At 57.5% G+C, this 17,213-nt stretch overlaps 4 protein-coding genes across 4 annotated transcripts; 3 read left to right on the top strand and 1 right to left on the bottom strand.

Annotated features, from left to right (window-relative positions):
- Nucleotides 1-516: 516 nt before the first annotated feature.
- On the bottom strand, nt 517-1,435 carry L226DRAFT_537325 (uncharacterized protein). Its single transcript, XM_067681306.1, has one exon. It carries the CDS (start codon nt 1,065-1,067, stop codon nt 732-734), a length of 336 nt encoding a protein of 111 aa, XP_067532776.1. The 5' UTR covers nt 1,068-1,435; the 3' UTR covers nt 517-731.
- Nucleotides 1,436-1,852: 417 nt separating this feature from the next.
- L226DRAFT_614935 (uncharacterized protein) lies at nt 1,853-3,727 on the top strand. The gene is made up of 2 exons (XM_067686707.1): nt 1,853-3,112; nt 3,165-3,727. Exons 1-2 carry the CDS (start codon nt 1,961-1,963, stop codon nt 3,534-3,536), a joined length of 1,524 nt encoding a protein of 507 aa, XP_067532775.1. The 5' UTR covers nt 1,853-1,960; the 3' UTR covers nt 3,537-3,727.
- Nucleotides 3,728-5,940: 2,213 nt separating this feature from the next.
- On the top strand, nt 5,941-6,302 carry L226DRAFT_537322 (uncharacterized protein; the record flags this gene model as incomplete). The annotated part of the gene is made up of 2 exons (XM_067681305.1): nt 5,941-6,208; nt 6,262-6,302. The coding sequence occupies one exon, from the start codon at nt 5,944-5,946 to the stop codon at nt 6,172-6,174; it is 231 nt and encodes a 76-aa protein (XP_067532774.1). The 3' UTR covers nt 6,175-6,208; nt 6,262-6,302.
- A 4,214-nt stretch (nt 6,303-10,516) lies between these two features.
- On the top strand, nt 10,517-11,860 carry L226DRAFT_156738 (uncharacterized protein). Its single transcript, XM_067672493.1, has one exon. The coding sequence runs from the start codon at nt 10,658-10,660 to the stop codon at nt 11,552-11,554; it is 897 nt and encodes a 298-aa protein (XP_067532773.1). The 5' UTR covers nt 10,517-10,657; the 3' UTR covers nt 11,555-11,860.
- The last annotated feature ends 5,353 nt before the right edge of the window (nt 11,861-17,213 follow it).

Below are 17,213 nucleotides of genomic sequence, written 5' to 3'. Positions count from 1 at the left end.
TCATCTTCCGCTTACTGCTCGGACGTTCGATGTATGTAGAGTTACTATATAATGGCATATTGTCTCGTCGCTCGCCTACATTGTGTACTAATGGTACGAATGAATTGGGTGATATAAGAGTTATTATCCGACTAGTCGACACTAATAGGCACTAATAGGCACGTATAGAGCTCTACTATTGCATGAATTAGGATTGACTTCGCACGACAATGTCTTCATTCTGCACTATCATGTCTTCCTTTTGCTTTACAATGTTCGCTATTTACGCTCTTCCTCTCCGTTGGCACACCACCATACTAAATGTTACTCATTTACTACAGGCTGCTAATTGTCGCAACTTTGCACCCTTTAGCGCAAATTGACACGGGAGGTTTTTGCAGATGACATCGGCTTTTTGGATGTCAGAGCACACCTTGCAAGGTGTGCATTGCGGCGACAAGGTGTCGAATTGCAACACAAGTGAGAGTCCTGATGTACATCTCAATGCCACAGATCGGTCATCATATTCAATAGTGAGAGCAGTATATATCAATTTCATTCACAGCTGTAAGTAGTACAAGTACACGAGGTTCAAAGACCATCTTTCAAATGGCTAGACATCGCGTGAATCGAGCAGACGTCGGCGAAGGTTGGGTAGCGGCCTTAGCGGCACTGATACTCTTCCTTGTCACCCCTCATCCTCGTCCCCCTCATCCTTGTCGTCCTCAGGCTCGCCCTGAACCTAATCGTCATCACGCACCTGTCCCAACCCAGTGTTGTCCTTGGCATTGTCGCTGAAGTGAGTCAAATTGCTGTGAATGCCACGGAAAGAGACAGAGACAGAGCGCGAGAGACAAGGACAGAGCGTGAGAGGCAGAGACAGGGTGCGAGAGCGAGAGAGACAGAGACAGGGCGCGAGAGCGAGAGAGACAGAGAGAGCACGAGAGCGAGAGACAGAGAGAGCGCGAGAGCGAGAAAGACAGACAGAGCGCGAGAGCGACAGACACGGACAGAGCGCGAGAGACACAGACACAGACAGAGCGCGAGAGACACAGAGAGAGTGCGAGAGCGAGAGACGGTGAGAGCATTTGGAGTCACGGAACGCTTCCCTACAGCTGAGACAACTGGCCAGGACCATCTACGCCCTGCGGACCCCGGGGTGGGGGATACTGGCAACCCTCTGGGGACTAGTGGTGATGGCGTCGTCGTCAAAGTCTTATGGTGTCTGCTGAGTGGCGTGCTAACCGGTCGACACTGGGCTGCGGCGTTGTGCGGGAGTCTTCTGGGGCTGGGGTCCCGCATGTAGGGCTGGGTTTTGTGCGGTTGTGCAAGAATAAAGTCAAGTAGCTGCTAAGCGTCGTAGGCAAGATGGGGGAGTGGAATGGAGACGACGCGAGCTAACATCGCGCCATCATCGGGTTTAAGTACGCCGGCGTAGCAGTGGTCGGTCTTGCTTTGTCGGAGGCCGTGAACAAGACGCGTTTGAAACTCCGCCGGCGCGTCAAGTGCGTCGAGTGGCAACCAGGTGGGTGCCGCCGCTTGGCTCCCCCTCAGGCTCAGCTTCGATGTAGGTGCAGACGAGGCAGACGGAGGATACATATGCCCAAGGAGGGCTATTATGCCGTGGACTAATCACACTATGTTTAGGGTTGCTGCAATGTCATTGCAATACTTTTACTGGCTCCTATAGTGTATGCATTGGCTCGTTAGACTACTACCTCGTCAACCTGTTGTCTACATTGTGCCACCTTGGCTGTCAGCGCATTGCAATGACCGTCGAGGATCTGCCAGCGCTCGACTTACCCGTTATGGGTTGCAATGCCCAACGGGCGCTGCCGGGCATTGCAACTTTTCCGCGCCCTTGCTGATGTATCATCCTCTATGCTGTGATGATTACCTCTGATTGCCACCACTGACACGCAGTGCGGAAGACTCTGCACTGAACGACTCTGGTATACGTCGCACCCTTCCGTTCGACGTGATGGCGCATATCATGGCTCGGTCTACACCCTCGACCATCTCCGCACTCATGAAGACGTGCCATCTCTACTATCATGAGGGCCCCAGGCACCTCCTCCGAGATGGTGTTAACCTTCGTTCCCCGATGCAGGTGGAGCGCTTCCTGCCCTTCATCAGTGCAGAGGGCGGGGCGCGGTTCGTACACTTCCGGGAGCTGGACATCGCGGTCGACATGTACCGAGTCCCTCGTGTGGTCGTGGAGAGGTGCATGGAGCAACTTGCGCAACTACTCAGTTCCACAGAAGCACGCTTGGAGAGCTTGACTCTGCGAGAGGCAGAATGGCTCCTGCAGTACGGTTGCGTCGCATCTGCTCTCCGAACGAGCAAGATCCAGCGACTCATCATCGGGGGTAGCGGTCCTAGGGCATGTTCGGCACTCAAATTCCTGAGCTACTCTCTGGTCAGCCTCACTGTCTCCTTCAAGTCATCTGCCATTTGGTCGCATGTGGAAGGGCTTCAAACGATGGACGGATGGTCGTACCTCCTCGATTCCCTCTCTCCTCACGTCCAGACCCTGGAGATATTCCGATGCGACTCCCTCCCACCAGCTACGCCGTCCCATCAACCCAACCCATCTTCTTCCTCCAGACAAATCACACGCCACAATCTATGTTTCAGTACAGTGCGAACTCTAGGGTTGTTCTGCAGCCTACTTCCACGAGGGCAGATCGACGTCGCATCCTTATTTCCCACGTTTCCCAACGTCACTCGCCTTGAAATCATGTCGATGCCCTTGCAGAATCCCGCAGAGTCGCTCCAGTCTCTGCGGGAGAGTAACACGGCAATCTTCAAGCGGGGCGGTTGTTGGGCGGCACTAGAGAATTGTTCGGGCGAACTCGCAAGTTTGTACACCCTCGGGCTTGTGTGCCACGTGGTCGACCTGTGCATCTGGAGCCAAGTCGAGGATGATGATGATCTATCGATGCTCGCAGCTGTGGTATCCGCCACACGGCCGAAGGTGCTTCGGTTGAGTGTGGATGGCCCGTTTACGCTCCTCACCGAGGTTACCAAGGCCTTGCGGGACGCCGGGTTCAAGTCGTTGGAGACTCTGCACTTAATCTTGAATATCAGAGAACTTTACCGACTCGGGGACGGCGCTCCTGTCGATCTTACGGTATGCCACTGCTCGCTATACGCTGATGCCACCTGAACTGAGCGTTGTGTAGGAACATATCTTCGCAGTACTCACGCCGCTCCCGCCACAACTAATCACGCTGGAGCTGCTCATCGAATTCCGGGGTCCTTACATACATACCCCGAAGCCTGACGTCCAAGCCCTCGAGGAACTCCGTCGTAAACTGATAGCATACTCAAAGCCTACTCTGCAAAGTGTGTCGGTCCTGCACGCGCACGGGTATCGACTTCGCCCACCGAGCGGACTAGGTCCGGAGAACGATGACAGCGATTCCGATGTGGACTATGACGGGGAGTACGACGGGATGTACGACTACATCAGCGACGACTCCTGGGCCTACGATTCGAACGAGGACGGTTTTGACTCCGACTACGAACGGAGATGCGCACATGATGACTGGTAGCTCACGCATCATTTCAGTATTGCGCGTCCTCCTTCCGCCTCACCTTCGAGATGTTCTTCACAAGAAGATATAGATAGTCTCTACATTGTTGTCGTCAGATTGATACGTGGCCCCCGATCTCCGAGTCAGAATGTACTTCCCGAGTTCGCAGACATCACCATGTACAAGTTATTCAATGAAATCGTAGGTGCTCTGGACCACCAGTACGACTGCGCAACAAATCGATCATGCACTGCGGCCCTTGGCCGTGCATGAATGATCCTGTATGGACCCAGTTAGGACCAAATTCGCAGAAAACTCCGCGGGACGATATGTCATCGGGCGCAGTGTCAGGATAAACATTGGTACTCCACGGAGAATGGGCGGCAGGACGGAAGGATAGAACACTTCTGCTCATGCCTTGAGGCATGAAGAACACCGCGCGGTACTACAGTACTCGGAACAGTAAACCTGACATACCCGCGCATTTTACCTCACTCCTCACACGCAGTCACTGCAGTAGTGCCGCCATCGGCACGAACATGAGATTGTACGCTCCAGATAGACAGCGAAGCCTTCCATGCCTGACATATCCATGTGCGATCGGTCGGGTCATATGTTTGGTTCCTGCATGGGGCGAGGAAGAAGCACCTGGGTGGGAGGTTCTGCCGGGAAATCTGACAGAAGAACACCTCTTTGATGGCGTCTGCCGCCCAATAACCACAGGATGTCGCCCCAAGGATAGAATGCGGCTCAAAGTACAGGCGGCATTAACGAGGTGCCGAACAAGTCGTGTGGGTGCAACCGTGTTTGTCCGAACTGTAGGTAGTGAGGCATCGGAGGAGCTCTGGGATGGATGGAGGAGCTCAGTGCGAACGAACGTACATATGAAATTCTGCTCTCGACTTGTGATGACGACTCGTACCACTACACTGTCGTCGCTACCGCCCGCACGCAGCCTCCAGTGCACGGGGATGGAGACACGAATTGAACTCTCCATAGTAACGTGCATGTTGCGCATGGCTTCTCGTGGTGGCGTCTCTGTTGTCTGATCCACTCAACCATCGCTTCAGGAAGAGCGACCTGCTGTCGTTCTTCCCATTGTAAGTGGAGCGAATGCCCGGGTTGCCCGCACATGTCTCATTGGTGACATCGGGATTCTTCGAGCCGCCTACGATCCAGGACAAGAAAGTTTCCTTCGCACAGTGGGGCCTTGGTCCCTTGTCGAGGCCTACCGAGCAGCTGAGCTGTGTGCGAGCAATTAACCTGAATACGTGCGTTCCAGACGACGAAATCTCACCATTCTCAGAGTCATAATCAATTGACCGTAGGCCTACGCGCCCGCCCTGTCCGCAAGCAATAGGAACTGAATCTCGGCTGCCACTTTGTGTTAACACACGCCTCGACGATGTCCTGTTAGCGTTCCCTTCATCTCAATTCACCTAGAGCTAAGGTGAGTGACCGTGGCTCCCCGTAGGAGTAACATCTAATCAGGGTGTTCGCACCGCTCCAGGAGCTTGGTAGCCTCGTGCATGGGACCGCGGTATCCGCGCTTCTCGGATAGGAGGGTGTTCCACCCGGATAGAATCTTGTCGCCTGTCATGCCACAGCGGTTGCCCGTCAGTCGATGAATTGCGTCGTGGGAGGGCAACTCACCAGATCCCAGGGGTGGCCTGCGTCCAAAACTTTGTTGTGACGATGATTGGAGGTGCATACATGGCGGGGAATTGCATCGCTGAATCGTGTATGCAACGTTTGTCGTCCACGTGCTTACTGGCACTGGCCTGCTCTTGTTGTCAATCTATCTTGTCTTCTAAGGAGTATCACTGACGGGGAAAATGCGGAACTACCCAAGCCGCCCTGACGCAAGCCATGGAACGAGTGGCGTCTTGGGTAGAATACTCTACAAGCCGCTGGAACCATTGACGCCCAGGGGCTGCACGCCAGCCTGCTACCAACCTCCTGCCACTTCTAACGGGAGGCAGGACTTGAACGTCTCCGCCGACCACATTGCCGCGCAAACAGACGTGCCTTCTCAGATCTCAGCCTGATAATCCGCGGACTTCACTGTCTGTGCATCTGCGGCAGTCAATCCGGCGGCGAAGTCGAACTCAGGAATCCAGCCTGAAGTGCAGTGAAGGAGGAAATACACCCTGGCATTTCCCCATAGGGTACTCGACAAGCTTCAACCCCGGTATCTTGCCTTCTTAGTTGAATGGTTGATACAGGGGAAGGGACAGGTCCCAGGGGAGGAGCCCGTACACTGCGCAATGACGAGTCGGACCTCGACTGGAGCGGACTCGACTCCCGGCAGACTCTTCTCGTCGGCTCAAGTCGAGGACGCTGCTGTACCTTGAGTTCCATAGCCGCGTTTGGAGCTTAAGGCAGCCCGGTCGGCCTCGGGAAGCGTGGAGACGCAGAGACACGCATGGTCGCAGAACACGAAGACGTACCCCAAACGCTGTCAATCGCTGGCAGCACTCGAGCACCGCGAAGAGAGCTGCACTACCTGGTGGACACTGAGGGGGTTGAATTGCCATCAGACTCCGTGCTGACGATTCAACAACCGCAGTCGCTCAGCAGGCCCAAGAATGCCGTCATTCAGAGATTTGTCCTGACCCTCGACATGGACGCACTGGCATCAGACTCAGCGCGCTGAGGCTTCCCCTGCTACGTTTACGTAGGTGGTACCGCTTCTGGGCTTGTCAGCCGGCGGCTACGGCCTGCCATTAACAATGGGACATACCTTGTTGAAGACGTCACGTTACGTCTGGAATATCGGACCGCCCGCAGGTTGCATGGAAGACTCTCGGTTATGCAGCGCGGAGATGGTTAGGAATGGGATGGAACGCGGGATGCAGATGCTGCGCTGAATTGCAGGACGTATCGGGAGTCTGTCAACGCGTCCCGGGACATCCAGGATATGTATGCGAAATGCGAATCTGGGGTCCAGTATGCGGCAGAGTCGGTGTCAGGATCGACGGGATGGAGTTACTGTTTCTGGAGACACCGAAGGGCTCGATATGCAAGTCCGGCCAAGTGAGACAGTCCAACATCCGCGGTCGAGTTGGCATCACCCTGTGCATGGAGGGGATGACGGGGCCTGAGTGAACGCGCATGCGAATAGTAAAGCTGAACGTTCCCTGGCATTACCTTGTGTGCAGAGAAGGCGACGGCTATCAGGACATTCCTGAGCTAGCCCCTCTCGAGAGCCAACATGCTCTTCGCATACTGTTATGCACTCGCGAGAAGAGGCGGCGCTATGTGGAGAGCGAGGAAGAAGCAGGGCCGCCAAGCTCTCTTGGCCTCCCCTTGTCTAGAATCTGGCCAACAGCGTCGGCACAGAAGGCCACCCTGATATCGACCTGAAACGCATCGAAGTGAGTGCTCAGTGTGGCCGACAGAGATAGGGCAAAGCAGGGATACCTTGATTCCAGAGTAGCCACATGGAAGGAAGGAAAGGCGGCGACTCGGACCTCAAACGCATTCGCAGTCCATTCCAGAAGAACTGCGACGGTGGCGGATCCCTCGCGGCGGTCGCTCCCGCGCTCGGCGCCGGCATCATCCAGCGAGTTCAGCACAAGTGCCTCGTCTAATACGGGGAATGTGTGCTCCCGACGCGTGGACGTTCGACGCCGCTCTGTGCGCCTTGTACTGCCGACGTCTTGCACGGAATCTCAGGGTCCAGCACTTGTCTGCGCTTCATGTAGGACTTGTGGCTAGGTCCAGCGGGGAGTACCTGAGCCGTAGACCATCGGAATCCGAATAACGTGTATAACTGACCACGATGTCGTACATGGTGGTAGCCAAGGTGAAGCACGGGCGTTGCGGCGCTGAAACGGCCTCGGCGAGTGCGGCGGCTGCGACTCTGCGCATGGACGAAGCCCGAGGGAAAAGTATTCGAGTTCGCGTCGGGCGTCGGCGTCGGACCGGGGGTCGGAGGGTCCGGAAGGTTCCAGCTGGACAGACGTCGCACTTGCGCTTGCGCTTGTCCGCTACCGCTCTCGCTCTCGGTCCCGAGGGCGCACGCGCGTACGCGGGGCAGAGGCAGCCGAACGTGTGCTTAGCTAGCCGCCACGCAGGATCCGCACGCCCTCGCAGCCAGCTCAACCTACGAGCGGGCCCGCTGCAGGGAGACAGGTACGGGAGAAGCCGCGGGTGTGTCGAGGCCGACAATGGCGGCATCGGCGGACGACTTCCATGCCCTCCACCGCATGCGCCCGCGTGGGCCGAACATGGATCGAGGGCGGGCGGCGAGCGCTAGGGTTACGTATCTCCCTGTGCGCGCCAGGCCAGTGTTGAGTCTTCCGAGCGGCATGAGCGGCTGTGCACGTCGGCGTGGATTGCGGGGCAAGAGGGGGGTAAGCGGGCCACGATCTCTGACCTCGAGCAGGCTAGTCGAGTCGCGGATACGGTGAGACGATGTCTGGACTCTAACTGGCAGGGTCAGAGCCAGGCAAAAGGGGATGGTCGCACAACCACGACGGAATCGCACTCGGGAGGAAGCAGCGGCTAGTTGGAAGAGCTGCTGTCGAACCTGCGGCCAGAAGACGATGATAAGTCGTGTACTCGGCTGATGAATTCATTCCACGTACCCTTCAGCTGCACGATGGATCTCGAGGTTCCCACATAGCGGACGAGCTAGTCAGAGCTGCCAATATTGTGAGTGATAGCCCGAATTCTGTGTCAAATGCAATACATGTTGACGCAGAATTACGGAAGTCTGGGCACGCCGAGGGAAAATCTGAAGATATGACCCGATAGCGGCGGCCACCTGCGTAAGAGCCGCAGGGAGCTCGATAGCCTCATGGTGCGCCATTCGGTAGGCAGCTCGTAACCACGATTGTGGGTACTGATGAGATGAGCCATCTGAGGAGAGGTTGGCTTAGTGAGACAGCAACTGCCGAGTGGTGGTGACAGATGCATCGAAGGCGTCATGCTACGTTTGAACCATGGTGACGGCATAGATCCAGTCCATGGCCGATATCATATAGGTAGAGACACTGCTCCAATAAACGAGGTAAGAAAGACTAGTTCGCACGAAAGCAGACAATCAGACCAACCATGCTGCACAATCACGTAGGTGCTGCGAAGACCTGCCTCGAAGCTTATCATCGGCGGTAGCCATCTTGCGGCGCATTTTTCCGATCTTCCAGTCCGGCGGGTCGCCGAAGTCGAGCCACGGCATGCAATCAAGTTGGAAACCTAAGTGCCACCATCACGAGACAGAAACTGGGGCGAAATCTTGCCCAACTCGATAAACTTTGTTAGAACCCCGTATAGCAAGGTTCTCGTGCTGCGATGAACGCTCACCACGGAGGTCATTCCAGTGTCTATTCAAGAACGAACAAATGGTCAACTGGTGAACGATAACAGGTACGACGATCGGACGCCAGCACTCTGATAGCGTTCGTGGTCGCACGGATGACGCCACTGTCGCATGCATCAGTAAACTATGAAGCCTACGCTCGGACCGTATCCGCGGAGGAAGCCACAAATGAGCAGGGATGGTGCAGTCAAGGGAGGACTTACGTCGGAGTTCGCGCCTTCGGGTACTCATGACCACGCCACATGAGCCGGCTATGAGTTTCGCTCGAGGTTCGTCCCTCAGACAGCACTGTGATCACCGCAGCAGGATGGAGAGTTTGAAAACCTTGGCGCCTGGCATACAATAGGAAGCAGAGGTACTTACGGCGCAGCTTATCACTGGAGAGGCCGGACGTCGCTATCCTTGACACATCCAGCTGTTTCGGTGATCCGTGGAGGTTACTGAGGGTTCAATTCCCGTAAGTTTCCTTGGAGATGCTGACGGAGGGCGTGCAGTATTCAGACGCCACCATGTGGTCGCTATATGCAGGCATCAGCAAAGTGTCCTTGAAGCATGGGTGGTATTGAGTAAAATAGTCCGTATCCTTACGTTTCAATTTTGCCGCAAGCTCTAGCCAGCTGCAACATAGTACACATGCATGATGAATGTCAAGAGGAAGGAGTTGTGGCGCGCACATGAGACGCTGGCAGTGTCTTCGGCAGTTCCCGGAGCGCCTTGCCAGCAGCCACGACTGGGACAAGCCTTGATAGTAGGTAATGCGTATATCTTCCCTTCCTGCGACGATTTGCATGTCTCTCACACTGAACGGGGTTGTTCCCAACGGCTCTTATCTGTTGAAGGAGCTATAGGACTGTTTGAAGGTGGTTTATTCACCGTTCGGTGTATTCTCAAAATACCCGCCTTCGCGCTCAAGCCGCCTTATCCCAACAGTACGCCGTCGACGTCCACGCATCGACCCAATCTGCAGCCAGCCTTCCACGCTAGGCCGTTCACACTGACATGGTCCGTGAATCCTCTGTCAGCTGAGGCGGGGTGAGGTGTCTGCACCCTTCTCCCGCGCATGCGGCGTGCGACGTCTGGCGCGACGGTGGCCGCGCCTCTCCCACGAAATCTGCTATGTGACTGTCTGCTAGCACGACAAGGTAATTGCACCCGAACGGGAGGGCGATCTCTGCTTCGCGTCTGCCCCGGCGGGTAGCTCGCCCCGCTGAGATCCCATCGCCGGCCAAGAGACGCTTGAGCTCGCGATGCTTCCAGGTGAGCAGTCCTGTTTCTTGACATTCATCAGACAGATTCATGACCCCGTTCCAAGAGGAGATTGCTAGTCGCCGTGCGATCTCAGCATCCAGGCGCTTGTCGGTGCAGAGCATGCTGCCGTATCGTTCGGCCACTCCACGAGCATGCTATGGAGGAGAGTTCGCAGGCGGGTGCATACTGAGCTGCGCCTTCTCCCTCGAGTCGTGAAGGACGTAATGTGCGCTCCACGAAGGCACGGCCCTGCGCCTTGACGCCCTTGGTGTCCTCCCGCATTGTCTCAGAGCGTTATCTGTCGCCCCAGCGCGGACATACAAGGTACATCGCTCGGATGACCCTCGATTGCTAGACCACACATCGACGTCGTCCGCACCGGAGAATCGTGATCCAGAACCTGTCGAACGTAACACCGGTGGCAGAAGCTGGTCATCCAGACCATTGCACCTACACCCTTGGTCCGCATGCCGGCTATCCTCTTCTCGGCTCTCTCATAGCCCCTCAATGTGCTCCCAGACACCGCACTACTATCGTCTAGTCGAACACTCTCCCGCGCTTCGTGATGTCAGTCCCTGCCCTATTCCGGATATGGCCCAGTGGTTGTCGTCACGCTCACCAACGCAACCGCTCTATCAGGTACCTCAGGTACTCCAGGTACGCCCTCAAGCTCCCTGAGTTACCCATCAGTCGGTATCCGTGTATGATTTCACGACGATTGCGACTCACGCGAAGCGGTGTGGACCGTACCCGTATCGACAAGAAGGCCGTAACGCCACCCAATGGAATCACGCAACTCTATCACCGCTATCTAAGCGATCTGAACCTTACAATTTACGGCGAGGTGTGCCTCGAAATCCCGTCCGCGACTCTGGACAACATCAATGCTGGGACGCAGATGCGTAGGTCTTCGCGTTCGCTGCCGCGCGTTCGTACAAGCTTATCATCGCGGAAACGTCCCAATGCTAGGCGTTTGGTAGCCGCGCAACAGGTCGACATACGGTCGGCGTCCGGAAAGCCTCCCGGCCACTTACGCCACGGTCGTGAGGTATTGCGGACCGACCTAGAGCCTTTACGTGTCTGCGGGAACTCATTTCTGCATATGGCGTACGACTCTCATGCGGCCGGGTTCACGATACGCGCAGTACGGGCCAACTGCGCATATTCTGACAACCAGGAGAGGGTCTCTCGTCAGTCCCACGTAACGTATACGCTCAAGCTCATACGCCACCGTGCCCCCGTTGGCACTTTCTGCCCACCACGTCGTCTTCGCTCAAGCATGTCGACTCACAAGTGCATTTCCCACTACCGAAGGTTTCAGCGGCAAAGGCGCGCATGCACGCCACGAACCTACTCGGACTTGCAGCCTCCTACTCTGGGAATCCAGCGCGACACCTGCATCTGTGGAACCAGCTGGGGTCCCTACATGGCCAGCTCTGGATGCGAACGCGATCCGGGCTGAACCCTACTCGAGCAGGCGTGTTCTTGCGCACCGGCGGCAGCTGCTGTCGTCCCCGCTCCCGCTCCCAGTCTCCTGTCGCATATTCCACGGCCCCGGCAAGGACCTCCTCTCTATGTCTTCATTGCGCGCCCCCAAAGGGGACCGAGCCGCGAAGACGAAGGACGAAGCGGCCCGCCAAGGCGAAAGGGGCGCATGCGAAGCTGTGACGCGATGGAACCCGCACGCCTGTTCGTCCTTCGAACGCATTCGCATCCTCCGCCCGACCGGCATCCTCTTTTCTGCGCGGGCGCAGCGCGCGCCGAACGCGCGCGGACAGGAAAGTCGGCGTCGGCACTTTGGCTCCCTGGATGCCCGCGGGCGACGAGGCACGGGCGGGTGCTGAGAAGCGATGGCGGCGCTGTCGGCGTTTGCATGCACTTACTGGGGTGCGGTTGGGACCGGCGGGTACAGTGGCCAAGACGTTTCTGTTTCTGTGGATACGAGGACGAACGCAGGAAGACGCGGCAAGAACACTCAGCGCCCGCTCTGTCGACGGCGGATGCAGGGGCGTAGGTACTGCGCTCACTCATTGATTAGAGCCTAGAGGCACGCTGCTACAGTTCCAGGTGCGTATGTCGTTATCGAACTGCTTTCCTGTGCGTGCACCAGATGCCTTTTTCTCCCATGGCTTATCCCGGAGCTTAGGGCTCTTGTATCCCTTGGCTCGCCGCCGTCCAGCTTGGCTTCGCGCAGCTTCCCCATGCAGCGCGATTCCGGAAGACCGCCACACTTCGCTGGCCAGGACATCGCTCCGCCGAACTGTGTTGGCGAAGGCCGGAATCCCCTCGCGAAGCCGATCATGGGCCAGGGATGCCAGTGCGAACCCGTCTAGACTAGTAAGAAACCTCTCTCCGCCTGTGCAGAGAGAATGGCAGACGGCAGCCAATGTCAACGCACATTACGCGCGTTCGTGCGTTCGCGTGGGAGCGCGAACGAGATCACGGAATGGGGCAGGCCACCACGCGCAGGGGGTTCGCGAAGGTCGGTGCGTTCGAGATGGTGGAGAGGGAGAGTGCAATATGTCTACTTTGGTGCCGCTTGCGCTTGCGGGAAGCTTACGGCAGCTGCAGGAAGAAGCTGCGCCTTGTGATATCGTGATTCCTGGGGAGAAGCGGGACTGCACCCGCGCTCCTGTGACAATACAAGTAGACTTGCTTGATGACAGTGGTGGCGCTGACGTCCATGCATGGTTCGTGCAGGTAGGTTACAGTGCGCGCATGAGCGTACGGGTCGGCCACGACACACACAGTCGGCGGCGGCGGCTGCTCCCCGCTCAAGGAATAGAGGTTAACCTTTGGGTGGCGCAGCGTGAGTGAGCCTCATGGCTGGGCACCGTCCCGCCTGCCTGAGAATAGCGAACTTTAACCTTGCTTCGGTGTGTCAAAGGCGAGACCGCATCTGCATGTCCGTCACACGCGAAGCTGTGTAGGAGCCAAGGCATGGACAATGTCATGGTTGACGCAAACAATTCCAAGTACGCTACCAAACACTCCCACCCCGGCCGCCGCTGGCCAGTCCCACAGGCCGGAGAGGCTCAAGGCCCAAGCAGAGACAAAAACCGACGCCGCTGCACCTCCCGTGCCGTAGGACCGTGTTCACGTCATGGACGTGCGACATGTGCACGCAGGTTCTCCAGCAAACACGTAAGAGTGAGAAGCGCCCCCAACCCTCGCAAACGGCGTCCTAATCCTATAGACCGATGCCACCAGGATCGTCGGGGCCCAGCTGGGCCAGAGGGGCAGGCACGGCTGCGAAAACGACTACCGCGCCAGTCTGCTGGGCCGGGCACTTGCCAATCGCGCGACGGCGACTTGGCATACGCCTTTGTGTGGGGAGGACGAGCGCAGAGCGACTGCCGAGGCCGAGGGCTGGACTCGGACGTTCGGTAGCCTGGTGGCCTGCGCGCAGATGAGGCCCCGTCACGTCCGCGCAGCCAATAGGAAGCCGGATGGCAGGATATGCCAGGGGGGCGTGCGCATGCAGCGAACCCGGGCGCCGTGGCTCGGTCGACACGGCGGGACTCGGAATCAAGGTTTGCGATCACGCATGCACATGCACGCAGCGCAGACTGAATGAGATCTGCGCAGCGTGCTGGATTGGATTTGAAAGGCCGGGGAGCAAGGGCTGATGTCGGCAGCCGGGGGGATGTATGTATACGCTGAAGTGTTGACTGTTGAACGTTGAAGCCTGGACTTCCGAGCCTGGAGGACGTCGGGCAGGCTGAGCGAGCCGAACCGGGGGCACGGCGGCGACTGAGAACGACGCCGGAGGGGACCAAATCGCGAGGCGTTCCCGCGAAGCAGCAGCTCGCAGTCGAGCCACCTTCCGCCACGGGCGACCTGTGCTGTTCCGCCAGCTGCGCACCCGTACGCGCTGCACCTCTTCTGTTCATGTTCTATGCTCAAGCTTCAAGAGTCATTAATGACCATGCACATGGATGGCACAGCGTGAACCTAAACGCAGCCCGAGTGCGGACGGTCGCCGGCGCGGCACGGGGGATAGAAGCGGGCGAACGTCCCAGGCTCGAGGAGTTTGGGTGCTCGGAAGCGTCCGGACCCATGCCTGCTGTCGACGGAAGGTGTGGTGGCTGCCCCGGGCGTGACGGCCTGACGGGCAGCACGCATGGAAGGCGAGCGCCCGCGCGAGCCGCCCGGTGCCCGACGCGACGCGCACGCCGTTGTGGTCGACGCCGAGCTGTGGGATTGGGGACGCGCGTCCGGAAGTCTCGAGGTGTTCGCGTTCGATTAGAGATGCAGTACGTCCGTGCAACTGTCAGAAGGCGCTTGTAGGGTAGGATGTGTAGGCTGCAACTGGGAACGAGAGGCACGCCGGATGCGTTAGCAGCACCAGGCAGAAGGAAGCTGCTAGTCGGCAGAACGAGCAGACCACACCCGCCTCGCTGAAGTGAAGGTTCAATAACGACGGAAGAGGATCGAGGGCGTACCTGTCTGCTCTAACCATAGCCGCACCTGAGGCTCTAGCGCAACTGTACAGATAGTCGTTGCCGTGATAGGCCTAATGACGCGGCATGCTCTTCATAATCTGGCAGCTCGTACGTCGGCGACGACATCATAGTCTGACAGACCAGAGAGCGGCAGACACACTCAACCGCATGGACGAGACGCGTGCGAACTCCGAAGAACAACCGTTGTATGTGAAGGGCGGATGGGAACGGTGGAGCTGCGTCGGACGTCCTCTATCTTGGGGCAAGACTGCCGGGGCGCTCTCGCGTCCGTCCACTTTGTCCGCGCGGGCTCTCCAAGATACAGCCTAGAAGCCCTGCGTCGGGAGTGGGCATACCTTACGAGTATGGTAGATGTTGATTAACCTTGGACTCCGCCTGACGCGTGCTCGGAGGTCGACGGCGTCGGCCTCCATGAGAGAAGGGTTGGACGCTCGGGAGACAGCCAGGGAATCTCGACGTCCAAGTACCGTTTGACTGAGTCCTCTGCGCCAATGGATCACGGCCGGCGTCTCCTGAATATCGAACACGTTCCAGCAGTCCACTGGCGGAACACGGACATGTGCACAGAGCTTCAGCGTATAGACATACATGGTGAGAAGAACACACCATAGTGAGCACACGGCGGCGCTACATAGGTTCTGGCCGGTGAACCTTCCGCTCGTGTGTCAGATGGGCCAAGTGATCTCGGTCGGCCATCCTCCGCCCGTCGACGTACTGTAGGAAGAACAGACGTTCATCGAATACCTCGAGCGCGAGATTGGGCGCGATGCTCATATGTCCTTCTACCAGGATAAAATGTGTGAAGAGGTTACGATCCCGAAAGCGAATCCGGGCCATAGTCATACTAGATAATTTTCCGACGAAGGCCCGTATGTCTCGGACGTGGTTCCGGGCCGGAATGTGGATATCCACGGATAGCGGTGCTGGAAGAACCTTGCGTCAACACCTGGCCGCAGATCGGGGGTACATACAGACGCACTAGTCCAGCGCGGACGGAGCATTCGTATTGGGGGGCTGGAGTTGACAAGCACGCCAGCTGATCGCCACCTTGCCAGCCTTCCGGCGACCTATGGTCCACGGAGTAGGTGCGAGAACGACGAGGCGAACGGCATCCTCCTCGGTGACGCTCTTCCCCGCTCGCCTGCGAAGCGAAATGAATCAGGCGACAATGTCGATGTCCCCATAAAGCGAGCATGCTCTGCTGCACTGGGGATCCCGTGCGTAGAATCTGTTCGCAGAACGTGAGCATCAATGAACTGAGATATGAAACGCACGCACCGGCCTCGGAGTCTAGATGTGGGGTCGCGGGACCCGGGAGGGCAAGTCTGGCAAGATCATCACGGACCGCAATAACGGGTGCTGCATGCTGATTGGCCTCGTACGCCACTGTCGCTCGCACATCGAGCGGAACCGGCGTCGACGAATCGCGGCCGAGCACTCGATCTGCCAATAATATCCCAGTCCTCCTCCTCGCCGCCCCGGTGCTCGCGATCGCGGGAGGCCTCCACGGGGTTGAGGCTCGTGGTTGGCGTGAGCAATGAGCATCGTCCGCGTGGGATAGACTCGAGATTCGGAACAGCGGGCGGAGGATGTCCCGTCTCTTCCGGGGTTCCGTGCACCGTGCACCGTGCCACCCAATCGCGCCGGGAGGTCGACTCGGTATTTTGACGAATCCTCTCAGCACCTGCCTCGTACGCCAGATTGCCTCGAGCTAGGACATGCATGTATCTCAAGCATAAGTGGCATATGCATGCATATGCTAAATGTCGCGTTGCGTGGATCGATAGGATTGGTCACTCACGAGCAGCCAATGATCGCCGAGACTTAGCCATCACTGTCCGAGCTTTGGGAGCCTGAAAATCACAACGTGTGAGATGTTTTGGTGAAAACATAAGCGAAAGACAATGCATATGCCATAGGAAGTCCCAGGCCACCCACCGCTGGAGACGGAGTGATTCGTGGCGTAGAAACGAGAACATCACGCCCTTGGGTGCTGGCGGATGGCTAGTGGCTGGCTGCGGGCGTCAAATAATTAGCCGGAATTGGGCCGACGTTGGTGGCGCTCGCCTCGCCCAATTCGGCACACCGCCTCGCCTGCTAGCGACCTCCTATGAGCAAATCATCACCAACTCCTTACGCTCACGAGCAGCACGGCCGCAGGCCAGCGGCGCGGCGAGAGACTTGGTAAGTGAGAGAGGAGAACAGAACATTCAGTCGGTGAGTGGTTCAATTGGGCTGTGGTTTTGAATCGTCGCGGATCACACGTCTGATGCCAAACATATCATAATCTCCTATGTTTGTTTTTTTCCAATTTCAATGCCCGACACCCCGACCCAGACCGCCGCTTGCGCGCAAGACTGGACCCACTGACCCCCACCGTGGCCCCGGGTCCCGCTCCGTAGACTAAGACACGCGTCGCCTCCCGCGCTCGGATGCTTTGGCAGCTGGCCGCACGGGTGGGTTCACGCGCACGGACTCGGATATGTACGCTGTTTCGTGAGGATGCATCTGATCCGCCAGTCCACGCGAATCGCCAACATCCAATCTTTCAAGTTCATTGTCAATCTGTGATTCTGATTCTTCTTCTGCCAGAGCGCACTAGGCCGCGTTTGTCCTCGCTCGCATATCGCACGTCGCATATCGCACCACGCACGA

The sequence above is a fragment of the Lentinus tigrinus genome (genome assembly GCF_003813185.1).
Source record: "Lentinus tigrinus ALCF2SS1-7 unplaced genomic scaffold L226scaffold_24, whole genome shotgun sequence".
NCBI classification, from domain to species: domain Eukaryota; kingdom Fungi; phylum Basidiomycota; class Agaricomycetes; order Polyporales; family Polyporaceae; genus Lentinus; species Lentinus tigrinus.
This window is presented reverse-complemented; position numbering and strand designations above follow the sequence as displayed.